Below are 18276 nucleotides of genomic sequence, written 5' to 3'. Positions count from 1 at the left end.
ATTATTATTATTATTATTACAGCTATCAGATGATATACTATATATTCAAGGTTAGTAAATTAATTTATGCTGAAGTGATAGATATGAAACAATCAGGGTATGTTTCCACGGTCAGTATTGGCAGCACTTTGGATGCAGCTCCGCCCAAAGCACTGCCAGTTTTTGTACACGCCGTGAATCCGCATGTATTCATTGAACCGTGCAGAATAACCACATCCTATACATTGGACAGTGATAATTATAAATAGACATGTTGCGGTCTTTAAAGACGCGCCGAATGTCCATCTCCACATGGAAACTGGAGGCATCCCTGCACGCATAGCGGAGATGGGATTTCATAAAATCCCATGCACTATGCTGTAAAATCTGGCCGCTGTGGATTGGACGCTGAGGCTGTACGCAGCACCCAATCCACATCAAATCCTGACCATGGAAACATACCCTCACTTTATCAAAAGTTTTGAGAATTAAAGACCAATAGGATTAATGTCATATTTCTAAAGCCTCTTCTGCACTTGTTCTAACACAACTGACTATGTTGAAAAATTGGGCTGCACAATTGCAGAATGCAGAATGTGTAACATTTTTAAAGAGCTGTCCACCTTTGGAGATTGGTTATTTTTTGCTTAAATGCATATATTTGGGGCTAAAAATAATTATTTTACCGGAGTTCATAAAAAAATTCCACTGTTTGGTTTTGCAGGATTTTCTTTTCTTACGAATTACCAATTATGACGTGGTCTGTGGTCATAAATCAGCTCAGAGAGAAAGATAAAAGAGTTCCAAACTGCAGTCAAACATAGAACTACATTTTTAATGCAACCCAATTGCAAAATGGATTTTGAGCTCCAAATATATCCATTTAAATAAAAAAAGTCTCCCAAATGTGGACATTGGGCTTTTCTGATATTAAAGGGAACCTGTCACCAGGTTTGGCTGATACGAGTTACGGCCATTACCTTTCAGAGCTGATATACAACATTCTATAGACCGGAGCTCCACGCAGATGAGTATAATAAAACTTCAGTTCTTCCAGGTCGGGTTGGGGCAGATGTGCAGCATTATAGAATCCTGTATATCAGCCCTGAAAGGTGATGGCCGTATCTCATGTTGGCAAACCTGGTGGCAGGTTAAATTGTGTGCATAAACATACAGTATATCCAATTTTGGGCATAATGCTTCTATAATAATATTAAGTAAAATTATACTGTTTTAAAAGTATCCACCATGGAGAACCTTTTTACTTCTGTTAGCCTTACATGCAAATGGGAGCGGCTGCTCTGTAAATTGCCTGAAGGAGACATCTGGGTGAACTGGTCACATAATGTGTGTTCTGAAGCACAACATCACATTTCCAGAATCTCCATTCAGCAAGATGCTTCTCCTTCTTCTTTACTGCCTCTTCAGGATTGAAGGTACAGAGTGATCCCAATAATGTAGCTGGTCTAGTAAACTGATGTAAAATTCTTCATTCATGTAATACAACATGAACTTTTTATTATATTTGAACATCTCTGAACTATATGTATTTTAGTAATACTTTGAGTTTATGAATTGCTTACTATTTAGATGTATTATGTATAATTTTACCGGCTAGTGTGTTGTCTATTAATATATACATTGCCATTATTGGTGAAAAATTAAAGTGTAATACACAACATGGAATTTTGCAGCTGTAACAACATGTTTAATACAGCATCAATGGACAACAAATATTAGGTAAGGGACCATTCACATGGCCATATTATTAGTCTTCGTAAATTAATGAGAAATACAAATTATTAAAAATATTTAGGCCAATTTTAGACTAGGTTGCACAAAAAGGCGCAAATTTTTCATTGTTTTTGCTCCTGTTTTTTGGCTAGTTGTGTGCATTTTAAATCCCGCGTCAAATCGCAGCTGGACTGCGTCTATTGCTGATTGGTCGCAGGATATCGGGGGTTCGGGGCGCTGGATGTCGGGGGTTCGGGGTGCATGATATAGTACAGCCACGTAGTATATAACACAGCCACGTAGTATATAGCACAGCCATGTAGTATATAGCACAGCCACGTAGTATATAGCACAGCCACGTAGAATATAACACAGCCACGTAGTATATAGCACAGCCATGTAGTATATAGCAGCCACGTAGTATATAGCACAGCCACGTAGTATATAGCACAGCCATGTAGTATATAGCACAGCCACGTAGAATATAACACAGCCCACGTACTATATAACACAGACAGCCACGTAATATATAGCAGAGCCACGTAGTATATAGCACAGCCACGTAGTATATAGCAGCCACATAGTATATAGCAGCCACATAGTATATAGCACAGCCACGTTGCTAGGGCTAGCGGAAGGCACCGAGTAAATAGATGATGTTATTGGAGCGTTTGCAGCCCGGGGTCCACCATGCAGGAGGAACCTGCTGCTAGTAAATGGCACTATATGGTGGTATACGCGAACTCTGTTACGTCACAGAGTCGCTGATATAGAAAAGGACTGTGTCCTGTTAAGCTCACAGGAGCACACGGATAACAGCTGAGCAGATAGCAGTCAGTGGTCATGCAGTCAGGAAAGCACACAACCAATTCCTCACCGGAGGAGCCGGTATTCTAGTGGCTTAATTCAGCCGGGCTGCAACAACTACAGGACCTTCCTAGAAGGACCAATGGGAGGCTGCCAGAAAACCTGAGCAACTTCAGGACCTTCCTAGAGGACCAATGGGAATTGCTGCAGTACCTGAGCATCTGACTCTTGATCTCCAATGAGAGATCTTACCCTGGGCATGCTCAGAAGGGGAAAAGTAGGACTTAGTCCCAAAGACGCCTGTTCGCCACTGACCAGTACTGGGTACAATGGCAGAAGCTGGAAAGGCAGCAGTAACCCTTTGCACAGTGTCAGACTGAGCGAGACGCTGGGACCGACGCCTCCGCTGAGCAGGCTCCACTGCGGCAGAAGAAGAAAGAGAGATCGCAGCAGAGATGGCTTGAGATTCCCCCTGTGCAGAGGCGGGAACTCGACCCCTAACACACTTGGTATATAGCACAGCCACGCAGTATATAACGCAGCCCACGTAGTATACAGCAGTGTGGGCACCATATCTCTGTTAAAAAAAGAATTAAAATAAAAAATAATTATATACTCACACTCCGGCGTCCACCGAAGTTGTCCCGATGCTCGCGAGACCGCTAAGTCACCTGGGTAATTTCGCAATGCATCTCTGGGAATGGAAACTGGCGGCAGCCTCGCCGCTCGCAAGCATCGGTAGACAGCAGAAGGTGAGAATAGCACCATTTTTTAATTATTTTTTATTATTTTTAACATTATATCTTTTTACTATTGATGCTGCATAGGCAGCATCAAGAGTAAAAAGTTTGTCACACAGTGTTAATAGCAGCGTTAATAGACTGCGTTACACGTTATGCCGCGGTGTAACGCAGTCAGTTTAACAGACTGCTAAAACGCTATGTGGGCGGCGGGCGCTGATTGAGGGGGGGAGTATGGAGGGGGCACTGACTGCAGGGGAGTAGGGAGCGGCCATTTCACGGCCGGACTGTGCAGCAACCAATCAGCGACTAGGGATTTCCGTGGCAGACAAACAGACAGACAGACAGACAAACAGACGGAAGTGCCCCTTAGACGATTATATATATAGATTTGCACCTTTGCATATCTATTTTATATGTGCTCAACTGTTTTTTTGTTTGTTTTTTGAGTGGAGTCGAATGGGAGGGAATTTTTGAAGGTGCTTTTACTTGAGGCTGCATTTCATTTTTTGGTGCCAAATTTATCATGTGTTGTGCGTTGTGTGATAAATTTGCAACATTTTCAATTATAACATTTGTATCTAGAGCTGTTTCTACAATTTTGACACTAAATCTGGCATAGACCTCATTTAGATATCCATATTTTTCCACATATACAAAAACCAGTCCGAGTGTCATCAGTGTTTGCGATCCGATTTTCATCAGTTTGTCAGTTTCAATAGATACCATCAGTGATTTTCATTTATGACATAGATAAATTACAAAGCTTCTCCTATTCATTTCAATATTAAAAAAGACAGCACGAGGATTATGAATGGATGCCATCCTTGTATTGATTTTTACAGACCCATAGATTTGTATGGGTGATCCTAATAAAAAATGGACATGTCTCTGTTAGGCTATGTTCACACTTTGCATTTTTGATGCGTTTTTTGCTGCATTTATTGCAACTTCCTTAAAGGGAACCGGTCAACTGAATTTGGTGGGCCCTTTTTTCGGTCTGATGGGCGGTGTTTTCGGGTCTTTTATTCACCCCTTCCTTTCCCGCTGGCCGCACACTGGCCGCAATATTGTCTTGAAGTTTAATTAGATTTCCTCCATAGAACACGCCTGCGCAAGGCAATCTTGCCTTGCGCACGCGCAGTATGCTTTCCCCAACTGTGGGCAAAGTCGAAAAGCATTAGTGCGCATGCGCCGGTACACTATGTCCCGGCAGTATTTCGCTGTGTATCGGGACATAGTGCGCCGGCACATGCGCACTAATGCTTTTCGGCTTTGCCCGCAGTTGGGCAAAGCACACTGCATGTGCGCAAGGCTAGATTGCCTTGCGCCAGCGTGTTCTACGGAGGAAAGCGAATCAACTTCAAGTCAATATTGTGGCCAGCAGGAAAGGAAGGGGTGAATAAAAGACCCGAAAACACCGCCCATCGGACCGGAAAAAGGGCCCGCCAAATTCAGGTGACAGGTTCCCTTTAAGGTTTTGGAACCAAAAACGCAGCAAAACCCGATGCCTGTGTTTTGTTGTATTTTTGCATTTACTCATTGCTTTCTTTGAGTGAAAAAACGCTGCAAAAAAGTTGTAGAAACACTGAAAGAATTGACATGCTGCAGTTTGAAAAAACACAGCAGATTTTTAAATCAAATAAAAAAAAAACAACAATGTTTGTGCATGATATTTATGAAATCTCATAGCTTTTTCTGGTACTGTAAAACACAGCATAAAATTTGCTTACAAAAAGCAGCAAAAATGCAACTTGTGAACATAACCTTACACGGCCAGTGAAAAACACTGACATCTAAACAGCTCCATAGACTATAAGGGTATGTACGCACGCTGCAGATTACTCTGCGGATTTTTCCGGACTGATTTTGGTAAATCCACAGGTAAACTGCACTGCGGATTTCCTGCGGATTTACCACAATTTTTTTGCTGATTTTGTGCGGATTCCACCTGCGGTTTTACGCCTGCAGATTCCTATTAGGGAGCAGGTGTAAACCGCTGTGGAATCCTCACAAAGAATTGACATGCTGCGGAATAAACAACGCTACGTTTCCGCACGTTTTTTCCGCATCATGTGCACTGCGGATCAGCAGCAAAATCTGAAACGTGTGCACATACCCTAATGAGGAAACTTTTCTATCTGTAAAATCCACAAACAGAATGGATACATAAAAAACGGACATGTGAATAGTAGTGTTGAGCATTCCGATACCGCAAGTAACCGGGAGCCGTTGTACCTAAAAATGCGCGCTTGAAGGGCCTTAGATGACGTCACGGCGCTCTGATTGGTCCGTAGCGGTCGCGTGACCGCTACGGACCAATCAGAAGCTGCGGACGTCTTCTAAGGTATTTCAAGCTCTTGAAAGACCTTAGGTGACGTCACGGCTTTGTGATTGGTCGCGTAGCGGTCACGCGACCGCTACGGACCAATCAGAGTGCCGTGACCTCATCTAAGGCCCTTCAAGCGCGCATTCTTAGGTACAACGGCTCCCGGTTACGACGGTAAAGTCCAGGCTGCGTCGGAGGATGAGTATATCCCTATTTTTTATTTTAATTCTTTCTTTTACACATTGATATGGATCCCAGGGCCTGAAGGAGAGTTTCCTCTCCTTCAGACCCTGGGAACCATACAGGATACCGTCCGATACTTGGTGTCCCATTGACTTGTATTGGTATCGGGTATCGGTATCGGATTAGATCCGATACTTTGCCGGTATCGGCCGATACTTTCCGATACCGATACTTTCAAGTATCGGACGGTATCGCTCAACACTAGTGAATAGGACTTTTCTAAGCGCTCATTCAGAAGAGCATATTATATGGACGTGTGTGGAGATGAGAGACATAGACATCCAATATTTTACAATGTAAATCAATAGGGCTGTTCAGATGACAATTTTATCACAGATGACAATTTTATCACATGGACCAAGGCCCTATATGAAAAAAGTAATCACACCATGCTCCACTCTCTTCAGAGTGTTGTGGATGAGTCCCACCCATTCACGTATGGGTAGGTTAACAAGTGGCAGTTTTTCCATATATTTTCATCACATTTTTGCTGTTTAAATAACTCAGCATTTCACAGTACCAGCAAAGTGAATGTGATTACTGAATCTCCTGCACAAGCTTCTTATTTTTGTTGAACTCATAGGAAGAAAAAAATGCGTATTATGAACACTTTAGTAAAACTGATCTTTATTTGTAATAAGAAATAGAGGATTCAGTCCTCATAACATACATAAAAAAACAAAAAGAAAAAAACAAAACAAACACACGACTGGTAACCATATATGTGTCAGTGGTGAGCCAACAGAAAATATATAAATGGCACCCTTCAGAGTATGTATAAATCTAGAAAAAAATCTGGACCTAAGCAAACATATATTTAATATAGAAAATAGCCAAGCAAAAGTACTGGGATGCAGGTAGTGAGAAACCACAAATCCACCTTGCACCTAAACAGATCGAATCCGTTATGATACGGATTACTAAATACCAGTACACAAAGTAACGGCAATTAAACAATAGTGTAGGCCAGATATTAGTAAGAAGTACCTTACCCACACACTCTGGAAGATGGTGCCACGACCCCTACGCGCGTTTACCCCTGACGAAGGCACGCCGCCGAAACGCGCGTAGGGGTCGTGGCACCATCTTCCAGAGTGTGTGGGTAAGGTACTTCTTACTAATATCTGGCCTACACTATTGTTTAATTGCCGTTACTTTGTGTACTGGTATTTAGTAATCCGTATCATAACGGATTCGATCTGTTTAGGTGCAAGGTGGATTTGTGGTTTCTCACTACCTGCATCCCAGTACTTTTGCTTGGCTATTTTCTATATTAAATATATGTTTGCTTAGGTCCAGATTTTTTTCTAGATTTATACATACTCTGAAGGGTGCCATTTATATATTTTCTGTTGGCTCACCACTGACACATATATGGTTACCAGTCGTGTGTTTGTTTTGTTTTTTCTTTTTGTTTTTTTATGTATGTTATGAGGACTGAATCCTCTATTTCTTATTACAAATAAAGATCAGTTTTACTAAAGTGTTCATAATACGCATTTTTTTCTTCCTATGAGTTCAAGTATATGGCGTTGAACATGTATATATTGTCCGCTACCATAGACGCTGCAGGTATTTGCCATTAATGGCCTATAGACATGTGATGTATGCAGTCTATTTTGACAAAGGTAATTTATTGGTTTTCTTCTTATTTTTGTTGTTGCATACTTGAACTGTCAAACTACAGTGCCTTGCGAAAGTATTCGGCTCCCTGGAACTTTTGAACCTTTTCCCACATATCATGCTTCAAACATAAAGATACCAAAGGTAAATTTTTAGTGAAGATTCAACAACAAGTGGAGCACAATTGTGAACTTGAGTGAAATTTATAGGTTATTTTAAATTTTTGTGGAAATTCAAAAACTGAAAAGTGGGGCGTGCAATGTTATTCAGCTCTTTAACTTAATACATTGTTACGCCACCTTTTGCTGTGATTACAGCTGCAATTCACTTGGGGTATGTCTCTATCAGTTTTGTACATCAAGAGACTGAAATTCTTGCCCATTCTTCCTTGGCAAACAGCTCGAGCTCAGTGGGTTTTGATGGAGATCGTTTGTGAACAGCAGTTTTCAGCTCTTTCCACAGATTCTCAATTGGATTGAGTCTGGACTTTGACTTGGCCATTCTAACACCTGGATACATTTATTTGTGAACCATTCCATTGTAGATTTTGTTTTATGTTTGGGATCATTGTCTGGTTGGAAGACAAATCTCCATCCATCTTCCCATCAATTTTAACCATCTTTCCTGTCCCTGCTGAAGAAAAGCAGGCCCAAACCATGATGTTGCCACCACCATGTTTGACAGTGGGGATGGTGTGTTCAGGGTGATAAGCTGTGTTGCCTTTACGCCAAACATATCATTTGGCATTGTTGCCAAAAAGTTAGATTTTGGTTTCATCTGACCAGAGCACCTACTTTCACATGTTTGGTGTGTCTCCCCGGTGGCTTCTTGCAAACTCTAAACAACAGTTTTTATGGATATCTTTGAGAAATGTCTTTCTTCTTGCCACTCTTCCATAAAGGCCAGATTTGTGCAGTGTACGACTGATTGTTTTCCTATGGACAGACTGTCCCACCTCAGCTGTAGATCTCTGCAGTTCATCCAGAGTGATCATGGGCCTCTTGGCTGCATCTCTGATCAGTCTTCTCCTTGTTTGAGATGAAAGTTTAGAGGGATGGCCAGGTCTTGGTAGATTTGCAGTGGTATGATACTCCTTCCATTTCAATACGATCACTTGCACCGTGCTCCTTGGGATGTTTAAAGTTTTGGAAATCATTTTGTATCCAAATCCGGCTTTAAACTGCTCCACAACAGTATCATGGACCTGCCTGTTGTGTTCCTTGGCCTTCATGATGATCTCTGTGCTTCAACAGAACCCTGAGACTATCACAGAGCAGGTGCATTTATACGGAGACTTGATTACACACAGGTGGAGTATATTTATCATCATTAGGCATTTAGGACAACATTGGATCATTCAGAGATCCACAATAAACTTCTGGAGTGAGTTTGCTGCACTGAAAGTAAAGGGGCCAAATAATATTGCACGCCTCACTTTTCAATTTTTGAATTTCCACAAAAAATTTAAAATAACCAATAAATTTTGTTCAACTTCACAATTGTGTTCCACTTGTTGTTGATTCTTCACCAAAAATTTACATTTGGTTTCTTTCTGTTTGAAGCATGATATATGGGAAAAGGTGAAAAGTTCCAGGGAGCCGAATACTTTAGCAAAGCACTGTACCTGTATGGTAGGCACTTGAGCTGATCCTTCTAGGGGTCTCTGCACGGTGAATCCATGCTCCAGAATTCTGCTGTACCACAGGCTCAATTTGGGCAATATACGTGTAGATCTGCTATGGGGCTTGCAGCTCACCACAGCCTCGGGCTCCCGGTACCCGGTTTCTGCGCTTTGGCTCCTCAGAGGCCCACTTGTAGCCTCCTTGAGCTCTGAAATCTCTCCTCTGCTCCTTTCTTGTCTGCTCTCCAGACTGTCTGATCCAGACTAAACTAGCTCCTCCTCCAAACCAGGAACTTTATCCAGGGAAGCTGCCCTAAAACAGGGTTTTGAGCTCCCCATCCTGGCCTGGATTCAGAAGGTGTTATGTGTGTGATTTACCTGCCAAAGAGATCCCTCTTGTTTCCAGGCATGCGTGTGTGTGTGTGTGTGTGTGTGTGTGTGTGTGTGTGTGGTGCGATAGTGTTCGGCTGGTGGTACCGCGTATTAGGCTGGTACCACCAGCAGTTGCCATTTTGATACACCCTCACTTGGGTGTCCCAATATGGAGGTCTGTGAACTCCCGCCACTTGAAATTTTGGGATCCGGACACATCTGGACCGAACAGGATGTGAAGACATTACAAGGTAAGTATATATTAAGATAACTCGGGAGCGCTTCAACTGATCCCGGTAATTCTGAAATAGATTTTTTTGTATCATATTGCACTTCAAAATAGAGGAACATTTTCTTCGGTATGACTTCTGTTTGTGAAAAAAACAACAGAAATTTGGTAAAAATTTCGCAATTTTCCAGGTTTGAATTTTCATGTCCTTAAATCACAGAGATACAGTACAGACCAAAAGTTTGGACACACCTTCTCATTTAAAGATTTTTCTGTATTTTCATGACTATGAAAATTGTACATTCACACTGAAGGCCTGGAAACTTTGAATTAACACATGTGGAATTATATACTTAACAAAAAAGTGTGAAACAACTGAAATTATGTCTTATATTCTAGGTTCTTCAAAGTAGCCACCTTTTGCTTTGATGGCTGCTTTGCACACTCTTGGCATTCTCTTAACCCCTTCATGCCGCGGCCCTTTTTCGTGTTTGTGTTTTTGTTTTTCACTCCCCTCCTTCCCAGAGCCATAACTTTTTTATTTTTCCGTCAATATGGCCATGTGAGGGCTTATTTTTTGCGGGACGAGTTGTACTTTTGAACGACATCATTGGTTTTACCATGTCGTGTACTAGAAAACGGGAAAAAAATTCCAAGTGCGGTGAAATTGCAAAAAAAGTGCAATCCCACACTTGTTTTTTGTTTGGCTTTTTTGCTAGGTTCACTAAATGCTAAAACTAACCTGCCATTATGATTCTCTAAGTTATTACGAGTTCATAGATACCTAACATGTCTAGGTTATTTTTTATCCAAGTGGTTGAAAAAAAATTCCAAACTTTGCTTAAAAAAAAAAAAAAAAAAAGTGCAGTTTTCCGATACTCGTAGCGTCTCCATTTTTCGTGATCTGGGGTCGCGTGAGGGCTTATTTTTTGCGTGCCTAGCTGATGTTTTTCATGATCCCATATCGGTGCAGATGCGTTCTTTTGATCGCCCGTTATTGCATTTTAACGCAATGTCGCGGCGACCAAAAAAATGTAACTCTGGCGTTTCGGATTTTTTTCTCGCTACGCTGTTTAGCGATCAGGTTAATGCTTTTTTTTAGTTGATAGATCAGGCGATTCTGAACGCGGGGATACCAAATATGTGTAGGTTTTTTTTTTTTTAATTGTTTTATTTAGGATGGGGCGAAAGGGGGGTGATTTAAACTTTTATATTTTTTATATTTTTTTCACATTTTTAAAAACTTTTTTTTTTCACTTTTGCCATGCTTCAATAGCCTCCATGGCAGGCTAGAAGCAGGCACAGCCCGATCGGCTCTGCTACATAACAGCGATCATCAGATCGCTGTTATGTAGCTCAAATGCAGGTGTGCTGTGAGCGCCGACCACAGGGGGGCGCTCACAGCTACCAGCGACCAGTAACCATAGAGGTCTCAAGGACCTCTATGGTTACCTTCCTGATGCATCGCCGACCCCCGATCATGTGACGGGGGTCGGCGATGACGTCATTTCCGGTCGCACGGCCGGATGCGGTAGTTAAATGCCGCTGTCTGCGTTTGACAGCGGCATTTAACAGGTTAATAGCGGCGGGTGAATAGCGATTTCACCCGCCGCTATTGCGCGCACATGTCAGCTGTACAAAACAGCTGACATGTCGCGACTTTGATGTGCGCTCACCGCCGGAGCGCACATCAAAGCAGGGGACCCGACATGCGCAGTACATGTACGGCGCTTGTCGCGAAAGGGTTAATAATCTTCAAGAAGTAGTCACCGGGAATGGTCTTCCAAAAATCTTGAAGGAGTTCCCAGAGATTCTTAGCACTTGTTGGCCCTTTTGCCTTCACTCTGCGGTTCAGCTCACCCCAAACCATCTCGATTGGGTTCAGGTCTGGTGACTGTGGAGGCCAGGTCATCTGGAGTAGCACCCCATCACTCTCCTTCTTGGTCAAATAGCCCTTACACAGCCTGGAGATGTGTTTGGGGTCATTGTTCTGTTGAAAAATAAATGATGGTCCAACTAAACGCAAACCGGATAATAATAATAATAATAATTTTTATTTATATAGCGCCAACATATTCCGCAGCACTTTACAATTAAGCGGGGACATGTACAAACAATAAATTCAGTATAAGTTAAGACAATTTAAACAGTTACATTAGGAGTGAGGTCCCTGCTCGCAAGCTTATAATCTACAAGGAAATGGGGGGACACAATAGGTGAAAAGTGCTTGTTATTTCAGGTCTGGCAATTATAATACACAGGGATTTTCATACAAAGCTGCATGATCCGGTCATCAGCCCGTGTGTTTAAGTGCAATAGTCAAGTATCAAGTGCAGATAATCATGTGCATGGAGAGTGTGGAGACAGATGAATAGTAGGGTGCAGATTCAGAGTAATATTTGGAGGGAGGGAACAGGGCAAAGTTAGTTTACTGAGTAGTTGGTGTGGTAGGCTTGTTTGAAGAGATGGGTTTTTAAAGCTCGCTTGAATAGGTCGGGGCTAGGTATCAGTCTGATCGTCTAGGGAAGTGCATTCCAGAGAGCTGGCGCAGCACGAGAGAATTCTTGGAGACGGAGGTGTGAGGTTCGGATTACAGGGGATGTTAGTCTTAGGTCGTTTGTAGAACGGAGGGCACGTGTAGGGCGATAGACAGAGATGAGAGGAGATATAAGGCAGTGCAGAACTGTGGAGAGCTTTGTGGGTGAGAGAGATGAGTTTATACTGGACCCTGTTGCGAATGGGTAGCTAGTGTAATGACTGGCACAAGATGGAGGCATCGGTGAAGCGGCTGGACAGAAATATGACTTTGGCTGCAGCATTCAAGATGGATTGGAGAGGAGAAAGTTTGGTAAGAGGGAGACCGATCAGAAGAGAGTTGCAGTAGCCCAGACGAGAATGAATAAGAGCGACAGTAAGAGTCTTAGCAGTTTCAACGGTGAGAAAAGGTCGGATTCTGGAGATGTTTTTAAGATGCAGGTGACAAGAGTGAGTGAGTGATCGGATATAGGGAGTAAAGGAAAGTTCGGAGTCGAATATGACCCCAAGACAGCGGGCATGCTGCTTGGGAGTTATGGTTGAACCCTCCAGGATAATTTCGATGTTGGGTAGAGTGAGGTTAGTAGAAGGGAGAAACACAAGAAGTTCCGTTTTGGAGATATTTAGTTTCAGGTAGAGAGAGGACATGATGTTAGAGACAGCAGACAGACAATCCTTGGTATTTTGAATTAGGGTAGGGGTGATGTCGGGGGAAGAAGTGTATAATTGGGTGTCATCAGCATAGAGATGATACTGGAACCCAAATCTGCTGATTGTTTGTCCAATAGGGGCCGTGTAAAGAGAAAAGAGGAGGGGGCCTAGGACTGAGCCTTGCGGAACCCCGATAGTAAGGGGACGAGGAGAGGAAGAGGAGCCGGCAAAAGATACAGTGAAAGAGCGGTCAGAGAGGTAGGAGGAGAACCAGGAGAGGGCTGTGTCCTTGAGGCCTATGGAGCGGAGCATAATGAGAAGGAGCTGGTGATCCACAGTGTCGAATGCGGCAGATAGATCCAGAAGAATCAGCAGAGAGCAATGACCTTTGGATTTATCTGTTATTAGATCATTAGAGACTTTAGTGAAGGCAGTTTCAGTGGAGTGTAAAGAGCGGAAACCAGATTATAAGGGGTCAAGAAGAGAGTTATCCGAGAGATAACGGATTAGACGGGAGTGGACCAAGCGTTCCAGGTGTTTAGAGATGAAGGAAAGGTTAGAGACAGGTCTGTAGTTAGCAGTGCAGTTCTGGTCCAGGGATGGCTTTTTAAGTAAAGGGGTTGTGATGGCATGTTTAAATGAGGAGAGAAAGATACCTGAAGAAAGAGAGAGGTTAAATATTTTAGTCAGGTGAGTGGTGACCACTGGTGAGAGAGACTGCAGGATATGTGAAGGAATGGGGTCACTGTTGCAGGCTGTAGACTGAGCAGAAGCGAGGAGCTTCGAGACTTCTTCTTCTGAAACAGGCTCAAAGATGTCTAGTGAGCTTGAGGTGCGGCAGGGAAGGGGATCCAGGCACTGAGGAGATTGCGCTGAGATATCCTGATGGATGTGGTTGATTTTTTCTAAGAAATAAGTGGTCATATCCTCACCGCTGAGGTTGGTGATGGGGGCTTGTACTTTAGGTTTCAGGAGGGTGTTTAAGGTTTCAAAAAGTCGTTTTGGGTTGTTGGATAGTGAGGTGATGAGGGTGGTGAAGTAGGATTGTTTGGCCAGATAAAGGGCAGAGTTATAGGTTTTGAGCATGAACTTATTGTGGATGAAGTCTTCTGCTAAGAGAGATTTTCTCCACTGCTGCTCTGCACACCTTGAGCAACGCTGCAGGATGCGTGTTTGCATAGTGTGCCAGGGCTGCCGTTGTCTGTGTCGTGTCTTTCTGCGTGTAGAAGGTGCTGCTTCATCTAGGGCATTCTTCAGTGTATTATTGAAGTGTGACAATGCTAAGTCTGGACAGGAGAGGGAGGAGATGGGGGCTAGAGATGTGTGGAGATTGTCCACAAGCTGCTGGGTGTTAATGGTACGTGTATTCCGATAAGTGTGGTAAGTGGGGGTGTCCCAGGTGAGGAGACAATTCTTGACAGAGAAGGAAAGAAGGTTGTGGTCCAAGAGCGGGAGAGGGGATTTCATAAAGTCGTGCAGCGAGTCGGGACAGGAGAAGACCAGGTCCAGAGTATTCCCATCCTCATGCGGAGGAGAATTAGTAAGCTGTGAGAGGAAGAATGAAGAAGTTAGAGAAAGAAGATGAGTGGCAGATTGGGAGAGGGGATCATTGATGGGGATGTTAAAGTCTCCCATGATGAGGGCAGGGATGTCACAGGATAGAAAGTGAGTAAGCCAGGTGGCAAAGTGGTCTAGAAACTGGCGGGAGGAGCCTGGAGGGCGATAAATAATCGCCACTCGCAAGGAGAAGGGCTTAAAGAGTCTGACGGCGTGGACTTCAAAGGAAGGAAATGTGAGTGAGGGAACCGGGGAGGTGAGCTGGAAAGCACATTGTGATGAAAGGAGCAAACTAACACCTCCACCCTGTCTGTTCTCAGGTCTGGTGGTATATGAAAATTTCAGCCCACCAAACGAGAGAGCGGCAGCAGCGGTGGTGTCTGAGTCCTGGATCCAAGTTTCTGTAATAGCCAGGAGGTTAAGGGAATTAGAGAGGAAAAGATCGTGAACGTAAGTTAGTTTGTTACACACAGACCGTGCATTCCAGAGAGCACAGTGGAAAGCGATAGGAGAAGGCATGCACTGAATGTTAATAAGATTAGCAGGGTTTCTATATGCAGCTGGAGGGGAGTAATGTATGCTGGTGGAGTGGGGGGCAGGGTTCGGGGAGATGTCACCTGCAACTAGTAGAAGGAGAAAAAAACAGAAAGAGCAGGTGGTGGGATGATTTGTATGAATGTTTTGAGTGCTGCATGGCGGTAGTGGCTGGTTTCGAGTGGGTAAGAAATGTCAGTAGATCCTCAGAGTTATACATGGGAGAGGGGAGAAGGGAGGAGTGGATATAGCGTGAGTGACCAGAATGTGTTAAAGGGCGGGCGAGTTGTGAGAAAGCAGAAGAACCGGATGGAATAGCCTGCCGCTGCAAGATGCAGTGGTAGCCATGCTGGTTCAGTATGCCTTCAATTGTGAGTAAATCCCCAACAGCGTCACCAGCAAAGCACCCCCACACCATCACACCTCCTCCTCCATGCTTCACGGTGGGAACCAGGCAAGTAGAGTCCATCCGTTCACCTTTTCTGCATCGCACAAATTGAAACAAAATAGGGGTAACCAGGGGCAAATAATGTATATAATATAGCATCTGGGAGGCTTATATTTAACCAAATTAATTAAGAAATAATAGTAATCACTCCCAGCGGAGGTAAATTTGCCCAGGTATTGGATCAAGACGGTTATCAAAATAACATACAGAGGACAGGGGAGGAAATGAATCCAAAAGAGATAACCTTGTGTCTATAGTAAAATTGCTTTATTTAAAGTGCAAGGCAAGAGGACAATGATGACAACAGAGTCACCCAACAGTGAAGAAAAACAAATCATGACCTAGGACACTAGAAGAATGTACCTGCCGACTCATAGAAATAATTATTATAATCATTAGATAATAGCACATAAAGTCAAGATAATACGACCAGCAGGGGATATTACCTATACCTAATAGATCTATAGTATGTACCCATTAGGAGACCGCTATAACCCATATGCAATTGCGCAATAGTTCATGAACAGTAACATCATTAAGGAAAATATAAAGAACGGTACAGATAACTAATACATCACCCTGAAAAACGGTGCTTGACAGGTACAGAGTCCCGGTGTCCACCCCAGACACCGGGACTCTGTACCTGTCAAGCACCGTTTTTCAGGGTGATGTATTAGTTATCTGTACCGTTCTTTATATTTTCCTTAATGATGTTACTGTTAGTTAACTATTGCACAATTGCATATGGGTTATAGCGGTCTCCTAATGGGTACATACTATAGATCTATTAGGTATAGGTAATATCCCCTGCTGGTCGTATTATCTTGACTTTATGTGCTATTATCTAATTATTATAATAATTATTTCTATGAGTCGGCAGGTACATTCTTCTAGTGTCCTAGGTCATGATTTGTTTTTATTCACTGTTGGGTGACTCTGTTGTCATCATTGTCCTCTTGGCTTGCACTTTAAATAAAGCAATTTTACTATAGACACAAGGTTATCTCTTTTGGATTCATTTCCTCCCCTGTCCATCGCACAAAGACACGGTGGTTGGAACCAAAGATCTCAAATTTGGACTCATCAGACCAAAGCACAGATTTCCACTGGTCTAATGTCCATTCCTTGTGTTCTTTAGCCCAAATAAGTCTCTTCTGATTGTTGCCTGTCCTTAGCAGTGGTTTCCTAGCAGCTATTTTACCATGAAGGCCTGCAGCACAAAGTCTCCTCTTAACAGTTGTTGTAGAGATGTGTCTGCTAGGGTTGAGCGACTTTGACTTTTTTAGGGACGAGTCGGGTATCTCAAAAGTCGGGTCGAGTGAAATCGGCCGATTATCTCGTAAAGTCGGGATCGGCCGAAACACGAAACCCAATGCAAGTCAATGAGGCAGCATAGTCGGCAGTGAGTGGGGGCCAGGAAAACACCTAGAGTGGCCATTTTAATGCCAAAAACATCCATTCTTGTTAATGAAGCTTGTCAATCTTAATTTCCCTTATAATAATAGTTAGGCATTGGAAATTGGGGGTCATTTGGCTAAAGTTGTTGGGGGTAGGGCTGGTTCAAGTATTTTGTGGGCCCAGGAAATCTGGACCACGTCACGGCAGTGGCGCAGGGAGAGGTAAGTATTTCAACTTTGCAAGTGCTGTGATCCTGAGCAAGCAGGGGGGGCCCACTCTTTGGCATTGGCACTGGCACGGGGACCCTCAAAGTACGGCGGTGTGCTTGCACGGCGGGGGCGCCTCCCACCGGCAGCGACACTTTTGCGTACTATGAGGGGCCCTGTGCCAGTGACGTCGCCAACGAGTATTCCCCCCCCACCTGATGAAGGAACCAGCACTTTCATCTGCACCTTCCTCTTTGTCCCCGTGTAAGGTGGTATAGTATGCGGGAAGGGGAACCTGACTTTCAGCAGGGACACATTCTGGCTGTGTAGCATGCAAGGGGAATGTAGTGGTCTGGGTCAATGTACCAGCAGACTCATCTAGCAGTGGCTGGGCAATGGGCAGAATGAGGAGGAAACACAGATATAGGGCCAAAGAATAAAGTAGGCTAAATGCAGTTCAAAATTGGTAACAGGACTAAACAGGCGGCATTGCTTTGTTCAGTGGAGGAGCAAACCCAGGAGCAGCAGACACCGTTTTAAGGGCCCAACCACACTAGTAGGCCAAATGCGGTTTAATATCTGCTACTATAGGCCGAAAGCCTAAAGACTGAAGCTCAGCTTTATACAGTGGAGGACAACACCAGGGAGCGGCACACACCGTTAGTAGGGCCCAACCAAAGTTGAAGGCCAAATGCAGTTTAATATCTGCTACTGTAGGCCGAAAGCCTAAAGACTGAAGCTCAGCTTTATACAGTGGAGGATAACACCAGGGAGCGGCACACACCGTTAGTAGGGCCCAACCAAAGTTGAAGGCCAAATGCAGTTTAATATCTGATACTATAGGCCAAAAGCCTAAAGACTGAAGCTCAGCTTTATGTAGTGGAGGACAACATCAGTGAGCGGCACACACCGTTAGTAGGGCCCAACCAAAGTTGAAGGCCAAATGCAGTTTAATATCTGATACTATAGGCCAAAAGCCTAAAGACTGAAGCTCAGCTTTATATAGTGGAGGACAACACCAGGGAGCGGCACACACCGTTACTAGGCCCCAACCAAAGTAGTAGGGCAACTGCAGTGTTACATTTAAAAATACTTTATCAGAGCCTGAAGGTTGAAGCTCAGACAAGGAAACCTGGAGGAGAACACCAAGGAGGAGGAGAACACCAAGGAGCGGCAGACACCGTTACTAGGCCCCAACCCAGGTAGCAGGGCAACTGCAGTGTTACATTTAAAAACACTTAATGAGAGCCTGAAGGTTGAAGCTCAGACA

General features: G+C 43.6%; 1 protein-coding gene across 2 annotated transcripts in view; it reads left to right on the top strand.

Moving 5' to 3' along the window:
- The first annotated feature begins 1360 nt into the window (after positions 1-1360).
- LOC143815762 (uncharacterized) overlaps positions 1361-18276 on the top strand; it is a 785716-nt gene continuing 768800 nt past the window's right edge. For both annotated transcript variants that reach the window (XM_077295356.1, XM_077295355.1), the window contains exon 1: positions 1361-1415. In XM_077295356.1, the coding sequence (XP_077151471.1) occupies positions 1376-1415 (40 nt within the window). In that variant the 5' untranslated portion in view covers positions 1361-1375. The remainder of the gene's footprint in view (positions 1416-18276) is intronic.

This window comes from Ranitomeya variabilis, chromosome 3 (assembly GCF_051348905.1).
Source record: "Ranitomeya variabilis isolate aRanVar5 chromosome 3, aRanVar5.hap1, whole genome shotgun sequence".
Lineage (NCBI taxonomy): Eukaryota > Metazoa > Chordata > Amphibia > Anura > Dendrobatidae > Ranitomeya > Ranitomeya variabilis.
Note: the sequence above shows the minus strand (reverse complement) of the source record. Positions and strands in the feature narration are given on the sequence as shown.